Source organism: Primulina tabacum, chromosome 15 (genome assembly GCF_025594145.1).
Source record: "Primulina tabacum isolate GXHZ01 chromosome 15, ASM2559414v2, whole genome shotgun sequence".
Classification (NCBI taxonomy): Eukaryota; Viridiplantae; Streptophyta; class Magnoliopsida; order Lamiales; family Gesneriaceae; genus Primulina; species Primulina tabacum.
The window spans coordinates 32,822,512-32,836,853 of NC_134564.1; the positions used below are offsets into that span (position 1 = coordinate 32,822,512).

At 35.4% G+C, this 14,342-nt stretch overlaps 3 protein-coding genes across 3 annotated transcripts; all 3 read left to right on the top strand.

Moving 5' to 3' along the window:
• Window positions 1-970: 970 nt before the first annotated feature.
• On the top strand, window positions 971-4,062 carry LOC142526941 (heterogeneous nuclear ribonucleoprotein 1-like). Its single transcript, XM_075631624.1, has 2 exons — window positions 971-1,306; window positions 2,778-4,062. Exons 1-2 carry the CDS (start codon window positions 1,085-1,087, stop codon window positions 3,876-3,878), a joined length of 1,323 nt encoding a protein of 440 aa, XP_075487739.1. The 5' UTR covers window positions 971-1,084; the 3' UTR covers window positions 3,879-4,062.
• A 1,084-nt stretch (window positions 4,063-5,146) lies between these two features.
• LOC142528049 (protein unc-13 homolog) lies at window positions 5,147-9,593 on the top strand. The gene is made up of 5 exons (XM_075633095.1): window positions 5,147-5,916; window positions 6,604-7,485; window positions 7,578-8,015; window positions 8,102-8,288; window positions 8,383-9,593. Exons 1-5 carry the CDS (start codon window positions 5,425-5,427, stop codon window positions 9,354-9,356), a joined length of 2,973 nt encoding a protein of 990 aa, XP_075489210.1. The 5' UTR covers window positions 5,147-5,424; the 3' UTR covers window positions 9,357-9,593.
• Window positions 9,594-12,463: 2,870 nt separating this feature from the next.
• On the top strand, window positions 12,464-12,898 carry LOC142526094 (uncharacterized). Its single transcript, XM_075630364.1, has one exon. The coding sequence runs from the start codon at window positions 12,464-12,466 to the stop codon at window positions 12,896-12,898; it is 435 nt and encodes a 144-aa protein (XP_075486479.1).
• The last annotated feature ends 1,444 nt before the right edge of the window (window positions 12,899-14,342 follow it).

Here is a 14,342-nt window from a genome sequence, read left to right on the forward strand (position 1 = left end):
ATCTTTAATATGGAGAATTAGTACTAATTTACTCATGTTAATACATTTTTTTTAAATAAATAAATGTTTTTTTCGTTTTATTGTTATGGATTGGAGATAAAGGGTTGAGATTCGAAGTTTCCTATTATATAATATATAATAATATAAAAATTCTTTTGCATTTAATTTTTTTAATACACGTAAAGAAAGATTTCCCAAATAAATAAATAAAATAAAATGAAACGAAAAGAAAGATTTCTCAAAAAATACATAAAGAAAACAAAAATGAAATGTGAAAGAATTATTATATATTATATAATAGGAAACGAAAAGAAAGATGGAAAGATATCTCGAAATATAAATAAAGAAAAGAAAAAGAAATATAAAAGAATTATTAGATTATTATATATATAATATATAGCGCAGGGGTCATTTTTTTAAAAAATTTTTTTAATTTTTTTAATGTGTATTTATTATAAATATTTATATTAAAAATTGTAAATATTATAAAATAATAGTATAATATTTATTTTAATAAATAGAAATTTAATCCTAAAATTTTAAAAAATATAATCGTTGATTTTTAAAATATTTATTTATTTATGTTAATTATTAATATTTAAAAACTTGTTGATTTTATTTTTAATTTCTCGCTCGATATAAAATGATAAAAGACAAAGATGTTCACTATGTACTACGAAATATTTTAATTGATCATTTGTGGGAGGAATATAATTATTCAGATGTTTGAATTTGGATTTATATTAAGTTCTAAAAATAAATTATCTATACTAAAATTATGTGAATTTTAATAATAAAGCATATGTATTAATTCGTATTATAAATATTAGAGTCAATATATATAAGAATCAAATAAATAAATTTAACTATTAATAAAAATAAAATTATAATTATAATATCAATATTAACATTTATTATAATTATATTATTAAATTTATAAATAAACAGTAAACAAAAAGAATATTCGCCAACCTTTTGCTCCCTCGTTCACTCCCTTCTGCAGTGGGCTTTCTGGGCACAGGTCACCCCCAATACCCAATTCGTTCAATCCTCCATTTCGGGTACAGGTTCCTCGAGATTACATATGGATTCAGATAAGGGGAAGCTGTTTATTGGAGGGATCTCGTGGGACACGGACGAGGAGAAGCTGACGGAGTACTTTCAACGCTACGGAGAAGTGCTGCAGACTGCGGTAATGAGAGATAAGTTATCTGGAAAGCCGAGGGGCTTCGGTTTCGTTGTATTTGCGGATCCAGACATTCTGGATAGAGTTCTTCAGGATAGGCATGTAATTGATGGTCGCACGGTATGATATTACAAAAGAGATGTGTGTGTGTGTGTGAGATTGGCGCGTGACTGTCTTGCATTTATGATGGCATTTGGCTGTTAATTTTAATCGCAACTATTGCAAAATTGTCAGTGTGTTTCTTTGAGCTTCCTGGTGTGTGTTTCTGGGCATAAAATATTACTTCTGTTTAGAATTGGGTTTGATTATTACTTTTATTTGTGAATCGTTTTCTTGAGACCCCATTATATATTATCTTTTCCAGTAGTTTTAGATTTTTATTATTTTTGTAGCATGCTGACGTCTAATTTATTCAAATGATCCGTTTTCACTTCTCGATTGGTTGGTTTACTTGAATCGACGTGTAATTACTCCCTGGTAGATTGTCACTTTAATTTAGCAGTTTCATGTGTATCCACAATTTCATTTGCATAATGACTTATCTGGTTTTTTCCTGCTTGATCTAAATTTATATACGTTTTGAAACCTTTTGTTTTTCCGAATAAAACAAAATTTATGAATAAATGTGAATACACAAATAAAAGTTAAAGACATCTTCCCAACCAAATTTTTTTAAAAAAAATCAAATTGACAACCGACTTTGAATGCATAGGCAACCTATTTAAAGAAAAAACTAATCAAGGACCCAATTTGAATGCATAATCTTGACGTGAATAGATTATACATGTACTGATTTAGGCTAATATAGGTTTTCAGCTGGTTAATAAAGAACAACGCGGGTTTTCTTTGAGATCTTTGCCACATATCCCAAAGTGCATCAGATATTTTATGTTTTCTTGTAATTGAGATATTGATCTTATATTTGTCAAAAATCATATTTTCCTATACACAGCTCGACGGTTTCAGCTTTTATGCTCATACAGCACGAGGGAGTTCATCTTGCTTGGGTTGAACAGAAACTACATCTGACTCACTTAGCAAGTCAATATTCATATGTTTTGCTCTTTATTTGATTTTTCTTTATTCGCTGTTTGTAGCTTTGGTAGTTTGTGCTGTTGATTAACATTTCTTGAGTGGCTGGAATTCCGAGGTGTCATTCTGATTATTTGCTATATGAAATGTCTTAACCTTGGTTTAAATGTCTTTGTATAATTTTTTTGTATTCTTTTAGTTTTATTTACCTCAGGTTACATTCATTGTTTTTGTGTAGTTTTCCTGGAGAAGAATGTGCAAGTTGTGATTTCCTTTTTCTTTAGGTGCCATAGTATGTGGTGAGGTAGTTCTAAAATGAGTGACAAGTAATGGGAGAGGGAGAGATGGTGGGAGGAATAGTGAGATATTTTACTGACCTTAGAATTCATTTATTTTTAAATTTATCGATACAGTGAGAATCTATATAAAACATATATTTCATTGTTGATTTCCTTTTGTATGTGTGCTTATTTCGTTAGATTGATCAGGCTGTAAAAATGCCTCCTTGTGTAATATGTGATGTTGTTAACCGCAGGATTTTGTTCGTTTTCCTGACTAGGTTGAAGCTAAAAGAGCTTTATCAAGAGATGAACAAGTTTCTAAAGTTGGTGACCCTGGTGGTGCTAGAAATTCTGGAGGTGGTCGAAGTATCAGGACCAAGAAGATATTTGTTGGTGGTTTGCCACCAACTCTGAGTGAGGATGGTTTTCGGCAATATTTTGAAGCTTATGGCATGGTTACTGATGTAGTAATAATGTATGATCAGCAAACCACTCGTCCTCGTGGATTCGGCTTCATTTCATTTGATTCTGAGGAAGCAGTAGATAGGGTTTTACACAAGACATTCCACGACTTAGATGGTAAGAAGGTAGAAGTTAAGCGTGCTCTTCCTAAAGATGCCAATGTTGGTGGGAGTGCACGATCTATGGGTGGTGGAACTGGTGGTAACAGAGGAGGATATCAAGGTTATGGGTCTCCCGTTGGTAATTCAAGCTCTTATAATGGTGGAATGGAGACTAAATACTTGCAGCTTCAAAATGCTGGTGGTGGGTATCCTTCTTATGGTTCGTCTGGATACAATGCCCTTGGGTATGTGTCTGGTAATGGCATGGGCTACAGCTATGGGAGTTATGGCGGTGCCAATCCAGGATATAGTGGTCCTGCTGGTGGAGGCTATGCAAATCTCAAAGCTGGATATGGTAGTGGTCCACCAAATGCTCTAAGGAGTTCATGGGGTTCACAGGCTCCTACAGGATATGGCTATGGAAGCTCGCAATGGGGTGCTGCTGGCAGACCTGGAAGTGGTGGAGCTGCTATTGATCAGTCTTCAAGTGGTTCTACTGGATATGTGAATCAAGGTTATGGTTATGGTAGGTATGGAGGAAATGATGGAGGTTATGGAAACCAAGCTGCTTATGGGGGTGTTGGTGGGCGTCCAACAAGTGGCCCTAATGGTAATACTCCCACGAGAGATCTTCAAGCTGGTGCTGGCAGTTACTTGGGTGGTGTATATGGTGATGGAAGTGGTAATTCAGGCTATGCAGAGTCAGGATGGCAATATAATCCATCGTTTATTTGGCCACCTTGGCCACGTGGTGACCAAGGTGGTTATGGAGGTAGTTATGGCAGTGCTTCAAATCGACAGGCTCAGCAGCAGTAATTAATTCTATAGCTCATCTATCCTTCTTTATCGAGGCTCTTACACGTAAATACAGTCTCGTCTCTGGTGCCACAGTAGGTGGCACTTGCAAAATGACACACATTATGCGACTGATTGGATTGCTTAAATTTGTAAAATTGTTGTTGGTTTGTTCATATTTTGAGTTCATAATAAGTCTTCTTCACGAGTAGTGTTTTTACCAGTTCTTTGCTAGCTTTTAGTTGTAGTTTTAAATTTGGTTTGCCTATAGTTTTATTCACTACCTGTTCTGGCAACTATGCGCATTGTGTTTGAGATATTGTTAAAGTGAATGAAGTTTCCTTGACGTAGTATTATTGGAACAAATTACCTTGGTGTACCCTTTAGTGGAAGGAATTCGGCTGTTTCTACCTCATTCTAGAACAATTCAATTAGGCAGTGATGAAGATATTAATTATGGTTAGCACTCAACTGAATGTGTTTCCGTTTAGTAGTATGAAATCGGATAAATCGGTTTAGTATTGGATGGCGATTGTGGAGTATCAATTATCCAGCAGTAGACAAATTTTGGCAGTCGCGTGATTTTCCCCATGTATTTGACCTTGTGTTGTACAGGAGTGTGGATGTTTGCGGGAAAAGGTTGGTGGTGTCCGGACACTCGAGCATATTGAATGGTGTTTTTAGCATGAATATGTTCTAGCAGGTTTGGTCCCGAAAGCCTTCCAAACTGAATTCCCATTCTTTCTTTTTTTTTTTTGAGAATCCATGGTAAATTTTCATTAGCAATATAATAAGTCAAAATGTACAAAGGAATAGCATCCTAAAAGTCAATATTACAATGTTTGAGTTAAGAATGCTGAGAGAAGTAATCGTACCATTGTCTTAGATTTTTTTTCCCTTTTAGTTTTCTATTCCATTCGTCATGCATAATACAGAGTATTTTCTTTATGGTGTATAATTTGTAAGGGCATAGGCATTGCTTTAGTCATGAGGAAGGGGAACGGTCAAAACGGTTTCTTGTATGTTTATAAATATTAGGTATTTGTGAGTTTGCTATTTATTAAATATTATTATCCAACAAATGTTTTTTTCCCATTAAAAAACCCGCCCATATTAGCAACATGTATTGTGATGTTATCTGCGATTTTAAAGGTTGAATTTTGAGTTAGAACAAGAAATTTAGGATATTTGTATCATGGAAGAATATCTATATATCTATATATATATATATATATATATATACACACTAAAAAAAGGTTATATTCTTCAAGATATCCTAGACGACATATAGGACGATTCTCCTCCCTTTCTTCGTATTTCTCGCATAACAATAGGCTGAAAAACAACTGAAAAACAACCATGAATCCATCTCCCTCCCTTCAAACCAACGTATCTGAGTGTCTCTTACATACAAAAATCCATTACAATGTTATTACAATATTCAACTTCTCTTTCCTCTCTCCCGCCGGATACCTGAAGATATTCCACCTCACCGTTGGTCATCCTGCGCATCGTCACCTTCTGTCCAGAATCAATCCAGATATTAGCCCGGCTCGGATAAACCCGCATGGGAACCGAGTCCGAACTCTTGTCTCCATTCGGAAAAATCGACGACCTTGACCAGGACGACTACCGGGTGGCAGCTTACGAGGTGTTCTTCACAGCATGCCGATCATCCCCTGGATTCGGCGGCAAGAACGCCCTCACCTACTATAGCTCTTCCGATGGCAGAGGGGACGAACATGGGTCTAGTCCTGGCTCCCCGGCCAAGACTCCTGGCGTGGGGATGGCCGTGACGAGCAGAGTGAAGAAGGCATTGGGGTTGAAAATGCTGAAGCGCTCGCCATCGTCGAGGCGCTCCAGCTCTTGCGGGTCGAACCCTTTGTCGCCAAGCTGGGCGGGGTCGAGTCCGAAGATGTCGTCAACGTTGCCATCGTCACCGGTGGCAAGACTCAGGCGGCCGATGACATCAGCAGAGATCATGAGGCAGCAAATGAAGGTGACGGAGCCGAGTGACAATAGGCTACGTAAAACGCTCATGAGGACCCTTGTTGGCCAAGTACGTGTTGAAAAAAAATCTATCTATATATAGTAAAATTTTAGGACAAATTTAATTTTGTTTATTTGATTATAAAAATAATTTGTTCAAATATATAATTTTTAAAAATAAAATTAATAAAAAATATAATGAATTTGGTGAATATTATATTTTATCTAAAATCAACAAATAATGAAATTGCATTTTTCCTTTATTATAACTTGTTAATTTAAATTTTCCGAATTACTAATGTTTTCCGATCAAAATGTCCATTGATGTCTAAAGGAACATTTTTTTTTACAAAAAAGATAATTTAATATTTTGGTGAATTTATTTATTTTATTATTATGTGTTACTATTTTTTAATAATCTTGATAATAAAGTCAAAATAGGGTCATTGTCTCTTGTGTTTTGTCATTTTTTTATTGCATTATTTCAAATTATATTTTATGTCTTTGTTTTTTACATTATCTAAAAATACAGTTTAGTTTTTTTCTTAATTTTTATAATTATAATTTGATCTCATTTAAATATAATGATTTCAAAAAACACCAATTTTGTTGGTTGCCACTGATGACTATTTGCAAGCAACAAGAACACGATTCCATATATTTCAGTGACACAGAAGGAGGCACATGCACGTCGAAACAACCGAAGTTTTTTGGAAGATTAATTCTCATTCGCTTTGGTATTTCTTGATTTGATCAGATGGGCAGGCGTGCAGAGACGATAATTCTCCCCCTGGAACTGCTTCGCCACCTGAAACCATCTGAATTCAACGACGCTCAAGAATACCATCAATGGCAGAAACGTCAGCTAAAAATACTCGAGGCAGGACTCCTCCACCCCTCCATTCCACTTGAAAAATCCGACCCATTTGCTGCGAAATTCCGAGACATCATCCATTCTTGTGAAGCAAAGGCTATAGACACTGGGAAGAATTCGGAAGCAATGAGAATACTCTGCAACAGTGTCGTTTCCTTGGCTTGGCGTAGCCCTGATGGTTCCACGACCGATGTGTGCCATTGGGCTGATGGATACCCGCTCAATGTTCAAATCTATAAAGCCCTTCTCAGCTCGGTTTTCGATTTAAAAGAGGAGACAATGGTGCTCGATGAGGTTGATGAATTACTTGAGCTGATGAAGAAAACATGGTCTATTTTAGGGATCAACCGATCAGTTCATAATCTGTGTTTCACTTGGGTGCTTTTCCAGCAGTATGTTGCAACTGGGCAGGTGGAACAGGATCTTCTTGGCGCGTCATTAGCCATGTTAACTGAAGTAGCCATTGATGCTAAACGGGTGGATAGAGATCCCGTTTATGTGCAGATGTTGGCAAATGTTTTGACTGCAATCAAGAAATGGTCTGAAAAGAGGTTGTTGGATTACCACGTGTGTTTCGACAGGGAAAATATTGGTGTAATGGAAAGCATTCTTCCTTTAGTTTTTTCAGCGACGAAGATATTGGAAGAAGATATTCCTTGTTATGTTTCTGTGGCTCAAGAGAAGGAAGGAGAAGTGGCTGATGAATCCACGGGGAATAGGGTTGACTGTTACATCCGTTCATCATTGCAGAATGCATTTGCCAAGGTTTGTTGAATCTTATATTTCTTGAATTTTACTAAAAATGTGTGGTTCTTCGTTTGATGACGATACCATTTAATTATGTCATCCATGAACAGATGCTCGTAAATGGGAGGAATCTAGAAGATAAAGATGGTGGGATGCTAACTAAACTGGCTAGTGAAACTGAAGAATTGGCTTGGAAAGAAAAGGATATCTTTAGTGATGTGCTCAAGAAATGGCATCCTATCGCTGCAGGAGTTGCTGCTGTGACCCTGCATACTTGCTACGGAACGTTGCTAAAGCAATACTTAACGGATGCATCCTCATTCAAGAACGAAACTGTGTTGGTACTGCAAAGGGCTGGGAAACTTGAGAAAGCCTTGGTACAAATGGCGGTTGAGGACTCAGTTGAATGTGAAGATGGAGGCAAAGCAATTGTAAGAGAAATGGTCCCGTTTGAAGTTGATTCTATTATAGTTAAACTGTTGAAACAGTGGATTCAAGAAAGGTTAAAGACAGGAAAGGAGCATCTCCAAAGAGCAAAAGAAACAGAAGTAAGCTCACTGGAATGATGAACTTAATAGATGATAAAATAGTGCTAAAAAATCTTTAATATGTTATTATTTATTTTGCATTGCAGACATGGAATCCCATGTCCAAAACTGAGCCGTATGCTCATTCCGTCGTGGATCTAATCAGCTTTGCCAGGGAAGTTGTGAACAATTTGTTTCAAATACCAGTGAATGTGTCGCAGAATCTAGTTTGTGACCTTGTTGAAGGTTTAGAGCATCTCTTCCGAGATTACATAACGTTTGCTGCATCATGTGGTAATAAAGTTGCACCTCTTGCATGAATTTCGGTTGACTAACCTATAATCTTTGTAATTAAGTTACATATATAAATTATTTCTCGTGTTTTCAGGATCAAAACAGAGTTATATCCCTACGCTTCCTCCATTAACACGATGCAACCTGGACTCCAAGTTCCGAAAACTGTGGAAAAGAGCAGCATGCAGTGTTGGAGTTGATGATCCGAACGACGGTTTGTTCAATGAAGGACATAATCCACGCCCTTCCACAAGCCGTGGAACACAACGCCTTTACATCCGTCTTAATACCTTACATTACCTTCTCTCAGAGCTTCAGTCGCTCGAGAAATCCTTGTGTCTCTCACCAAAGATCACTCCTTCACCAAACAGCCGATTTGGCAATAGAAGACAGCCAGGCAGTTCCTATTTCGAACACAATCGATCTGCCATACAAGTAGCCTCTCAGCATGTGCTAGAAGTCGCTGCCTACCGTCTAATTTTCTTGGATTCAAACTCCTTTTTCTACAGAAGCCTATACATTGGTGATGTTACAAATGCTCGTATTAAGCCAGCGTTAAGAATTCTAAAGCAGAATCTTACCCTTATGTGTGCAATAATTACCGATCGTGCTCAAGCGCTAGCTTTAAAAGAAGTAATGAAAGCTTCTTTTGAGGTTTACCTTATGGTTTTGTTAGCTGGCGGCAGCTCCCGAACTTTTTCTAGGACAGATCATCCCATGATTGAGGAAGATTTACATAGCCTTAAACGGGTTTTTTGTACGTGCGGAGAAGGTTTGATCGACGAGGATATGGTCGAAAAGGAGTCACAGATAGTGGAAGGGGTGGTGGCATTGATGGGGCTGTCTACTGAGCAATTAGTGGAAGATTTCAGCACTGTGGCCCGTGAAGCCAGTGGGATTGGAATTGTGAGTGATCGACAGAAGCTGCCGATGCCTCCAACCACAGGACGATGGAATAGGTCCGATCCCAATACGATATTGAGGGTACTTTGCTATAGGAATGATCCAGCTGCTAATCATTTCTTGAAAAGAACCTTCCAATTAGCAAAAAGGCGGGGCTCAATATAAATACAAGGAAATTGAAATTTCCACACATGAAGAGGTTTCTTGTGGGATCGGATGAACCTTGAATTTGAAAAGATCTTACGTACTTCCTTGTGTTGTTATGCAAAGACAAGGATATAACGAAATTTGCCTTACATTCGTTTTCATATTTCTTAGGCGTAGTTGTATTTGTATCTAAACTTCGTTCACTTTCCGTAAAATCCCATTCTATGCACAAAGAAACAGACACAAGATTGAAGAAACAAAGCACTTGCATTGCATTCTATATATTGATTGCCATATATCATTAAAAACTTGCTATAATTTTCACCCACTTTCCATTTGACAAGGAAGCAGAACCCAACTAAACGCAATCAGATATAACTTTCAGGTTCAAAACATATTTTAATCTTAACATATTGCCAAAATATCGTTTTTTTTTTTTTTTTTTTGTGTAACAAGATATGCAGATGTTCATGTTCCAAGCAGATAGCACTTGGACTTTCTTGAGGGGTACTAGCTAAAATTTCATTTTCCCAAAAAAATAAATAAATAAATATAATTATAAAATGTTAATTTCTTATATTGACTCCCAAAAACGGATATTTGGGACAACCATTATTTTTTTTACAAAATAACATCCACGAATGTATTTGAAACATACGACATAATATCATGTTTTTAAAATAATGATCGACAAATATTTGAGGTAAAAACTTGTGTGAGACGGTCTTACGGGTCGTATTTTGTGAGACGGATCTTTATTTGGGTCATCCATGAAAAAGTATTACTTTTTATGCTAAGAATATTACTTTTTATTGTTAATATTGATAGAGTTGACCCGTCTCACAGATTAAGATCCGTGAGACGGTCTCACATGATACCCACTCAATATTTGATAACACAACACCCCAAAATAAGGTAGACCTAAGTTAACTTTACCGTGCAAAGGTCGTTTTTTTTTTTGTTTTAAGTGTGTACGTAAACAAACAAAATATTAAATATTTGACTCCGATCCACACATTGAGACAAACACACGCGAAACTTCATTTTTTCTTCGGGAAAAAAAAAAACTTCGATTTTGATTTAAGAAAATTAAAGAAATTTATAAGTATAGTTTAACGCCAGAAACTTAACTATTTTTTAAGATATCAGCCATTAATTATGAAAAATATTGTATTTTTTATTAATGGCAAATAACCAATAATTATTCACGAAAACATTTCAAAAATAATCTTGTCTCATTTTTTATTTTTTCTTTTAAAATTTCAGATTATGCTCAAATTTCATCAAAAATTTTGGGAAAAACTGTGACTTTTTTTTTTTTGAAGTACAATTTGGGGGTGGGATAGGGTGTGGAAATTTTTGTTTTATGTGAGAAAAGAATTCTATGTCCCTACACGGCCCAAAATGTCCGTTATCAAGTCTAAATGAATTATACATTATATGCTCTCTTGAAATAAAATTATATTATATTTTATTATAGGGAAAAATTGATCAAATAAATATCTATTATTATACCATTGCGGGTCAAAAATGTACCACATATTTCGATTTGTGATGGCACGCGACAATCCTAATGGAAATGGCAAAAATTTACGTAAGACGGTCTCACGGGTCGTATTTCAATTTTGTGAGACATATATCTTATTTGGGTCATCCAGGAAAAATATTACTTTTTATGCTAAGAGTATTACTTTTTATTGTGAATATCGGTAGTGTTGACCCATCTCACAGATAAAGATTCGTGAGACTGTCTCACAAGAGACCTACTCAATGAAAATATGTCTCAAATTAAATATTTATTGTTATTATTATTATTATTTTAATTCTAAGGGCATAATAGTAATTTTAAGAAATACTATATCTAATATATAAACTTGACATCTTTATCTCTGACGCTAAATTATTATTAACATTAAAATATATCAAGTTCATCATTTGAAAAATTTTGACTTAACAATATTTGATGTTTTAATCCTTCTAATCAAATAAACTATATATTATTTGATTCAATTTACTTCTATTCTTATATATATAATATATAAACAGATCCAGTTTTTATTATTATACTAGTTACTCTGTACACAAGATGCTTGTGTGTACAATTTTTTTTATCATTATCGATGGACTAAAGTGAAATTTGACAAATTATGGAGGGACTAATTGATATTTGAATTGTTGAAATAAAAAAAAGTAAAAATAAAAGTGTATGTTGAAATTGAAAAAAAAAACAAAAAACAAAAGTTTAATATTAATATCATATAAGGGTAAAATTGGAAGATTGTGTGTTGAAATTGAAAAAACAAAAAAACAAAAAACAAAAGTGTAATATTAGTATCATATAAGAGTGAAATTAGAAGAGAAAATCGATGTTTTCTCTAGGTAATTATTATCATGTTCTCACACTTAATAATATAGTATAGATAATATAGATAATACAGTATAGATTACGTATATTATAGCTAGAAGGGGGTAAATGAAATTACTCAATCGCCCTTATTTATTTATTGAATTATATATGTTATCCACGTTTAGTTTTTGTCTACTTTTATCATTTGAGTTGAGTGGCAGTTTAGCAAAATCTCTCAATCTAGAGGGGCAAAGTTAGACACCCATTGGTTACTATATAAACGAAGAATTCACTCGGCGCACACACTTCCCCCTTTCCTTCCGTTTCTCTCTCTATTTTATTCCTCAATTTTTTTCTCGATTATATCGCCCCCACCTCCTCCGATTCTCAACACCGCACACGGCGGAGCCGCCTCTCCCTCCCTCCTCCTCCGTCGTAGATTCACCGTATCAGGCCCAGATTTTCAGATTCCTAATAATCCCATATTTCCCACTGCTAAATCCGTAATTACCCTTGAGTTTTGGTCTATAAATGATATGATATAATATATGTTGTTTTCTATGGATTTGTTTTAAATGAGATAAATGCTTTTTATATTTGTATTGTCTTTTTCTCTATCCTAAACTTACATCTTTATCTTTTTCCTTTTATTTTTCTAATTTTTTTTTTTTAAGATTTTACCTTATTTAATAACCTCCGAATTGACTTTTTAGCCCTTTGAGAATATTGCTGACGTGGCTCTATCTTGTCCTTCTCTCGTTTGAAACCGACGGTCAGGATGAGCTACCACGTGCGCAGACCCCTGGCGCCTGGCGCGTCGAGCAAGCGGAAAGAGATGGAGTCACCTCACGGTTCCACGTCTCTGAAACCGTTGCCCCAACAAACGGCCGTTAGCCCTGCTACGACGTCGTTTAAAGGGGCCGAGCAGAAACCTCTCCCTTCTAACCGACTCCTAGCCGGTTACATGGCCTACGAATTCCTGACCAAGGGGACGCTGCTTGGGGAGAAGTATGACCCGGCTCGATCCGAGGCTTTTCAGCTTAACAAGAACAAGCAGGTTCAGAACCGGGCCGAGCCGGCAACCGAATCTGAGAGCAGAGGACAAACGAAGCCGCATGGATATGCTGAGGTGGCGAGCTTGCTGAAGAGCGATGGGATCCACATCCCTGGAATAGTGAATCCCACTCAATTAGGGCGGTGGATTCAGATGTAGGGTGTTGCTTGCACACGATCAGGTTATGGCGTGGTGCCGCACGTAGTTAGACATTTCATTCAAAACTCGATCTTGTAATGTCTTAATTTCCTTCTTCATTTTTTTTTAAAAAATTCCAGCTGCTGTATTCGCAGTTTAATCTTGCGTTTCTAGCTAGTGCAAATTTTAATCTATCTATATGCTTGGTTTGAATGTTAAACAAATACTAATCTGTATGTTAATGTGTCATTTTACCATTCGTGGTCTAAGTCTATGTTTCGGATGGAGTAATTATGTATCAATATGTCTCGATAACATCACATTAGTAGCAAAAATTTATGTTGTTGGATTAAGTGTTTGTTAGTGAGAGTAATAATGATATCAACGACGTTGCAGTGCTTGACATAATCAATAGTAAGAAAATGATAAGATCGATCTTTGAGGGATATAACACAACACATCTATCCGAACTCATGAGCATAACAAGAGCTTGATCAATAAACACTCAATTAGCTGCACTATGTACTGTCACGACTATAAGAAAATATAATTGTATATTGACTTACCGTCATGATTTTTAGAACAATGATAAACGTTTGATCATAACATATATGTTAAAATTTCAATAACTTCGTATGAAACATAGAAGAATATCACAAATATTGTTTTATATATATGTTGATGGATGATATACTATGATGCTACAGTCTTGAGTTTTTGGCAGTGAGAAAAAGGACTTTGGAGTCAAAAGGCACATTCATATTGGATTACGTACGCAGTACTGTCATTATAGTACTGTAGACTTGCATGGGTTCTTCTGCATGCATTAGATGAAATGCAAACGAAAGAAGAAATATTGCATTAGGTTTATAATCTATTCCTCCCCGCCCCCCTCTTTTAATATAATGGTACGATCGTCTGAATATTAAAATAAACACCACTATAATTTATAATATATATATATATATATATATGTATATTATGGAACTTAATATTTGAAATCTTAACTTATCGTGATAATATGCAGTGTTAGTCAGTGTGTTTTAACACCTTACCTGGTTGAGTTACTTGTTGTTCGAGAAGATATTATTTTAGCCTATCATCTCCAGTAGACCAATGTCATTGTAGAAACTGATGCTTGTAATGTAGTTGAATCTATTCGTCATCCTAATGTTTTTGCACCTGAAGCTTCCATTATCTCTTTTATTAGAAGACTTATGATGCAAACATATGGACTTACCATCACTTTTTGTCGACGTTCCGCCAACAAAGCAGCTCATGAACTTGCATCCTTTGGTCTCATAAATTTGGTGATGTTGATTACAAAGATTGTAGTCTTTTTTATTTAAGTCCATTTGTAAAAAGTGACTCTATTTATAATATATGAATGTATCAGTTTTATCCTCAAAAAAAAAAAAAAAAAAATTCCTCCCTGTGCAATTTTAACTTGATAATTTGAAAATTA

Bases quoted from the DNA above. Each gene is read 5' to 3' on its own strand.
- LOC142526941 (XM_075631624.1), top strand. From the start codon at position 1,085: ATGGATTCAGATAAGGGGAAGCTGTTTATTGGAGGGATCTCGTGGGAC. The intron at 1,307-2,777 runs GTATGATATTAC...TTTCCTGACTAG, and splicing joins ATGTAATTGATGGTCGCACG to GTTGAAGCTAAAAGAGCTTT.
- LOC142528049 (XM_075633095.1), top strand. From the start codon at position 5,425: ATGGGAACCGAGTCCGAACTCTTGTCTCCATTCGGAAAAATCGACGAC. The intron at 7,486-7,577 runs GTTTGTTGAATC...ATCCATGAACAG, and splicing joins TGCAGAATGCATTTGCCAAG to ATGCTCGTAAATGGGAGGAA. The intron at 8,016-8,101 runs GTAAGCTCACTG...TTTGCATTGCAG, and splicing joins AAAGAGCAAAAGAAACAGAA to ACATGGAATCCCATGTCCAA.
- LOC142526094 (XM_075630364.1), top strand. From the start codon at position 12,464: ATGAGCTACCACGTGCGCAGACCCCTGGCGCCTGGCGCGTCGAGCAAG.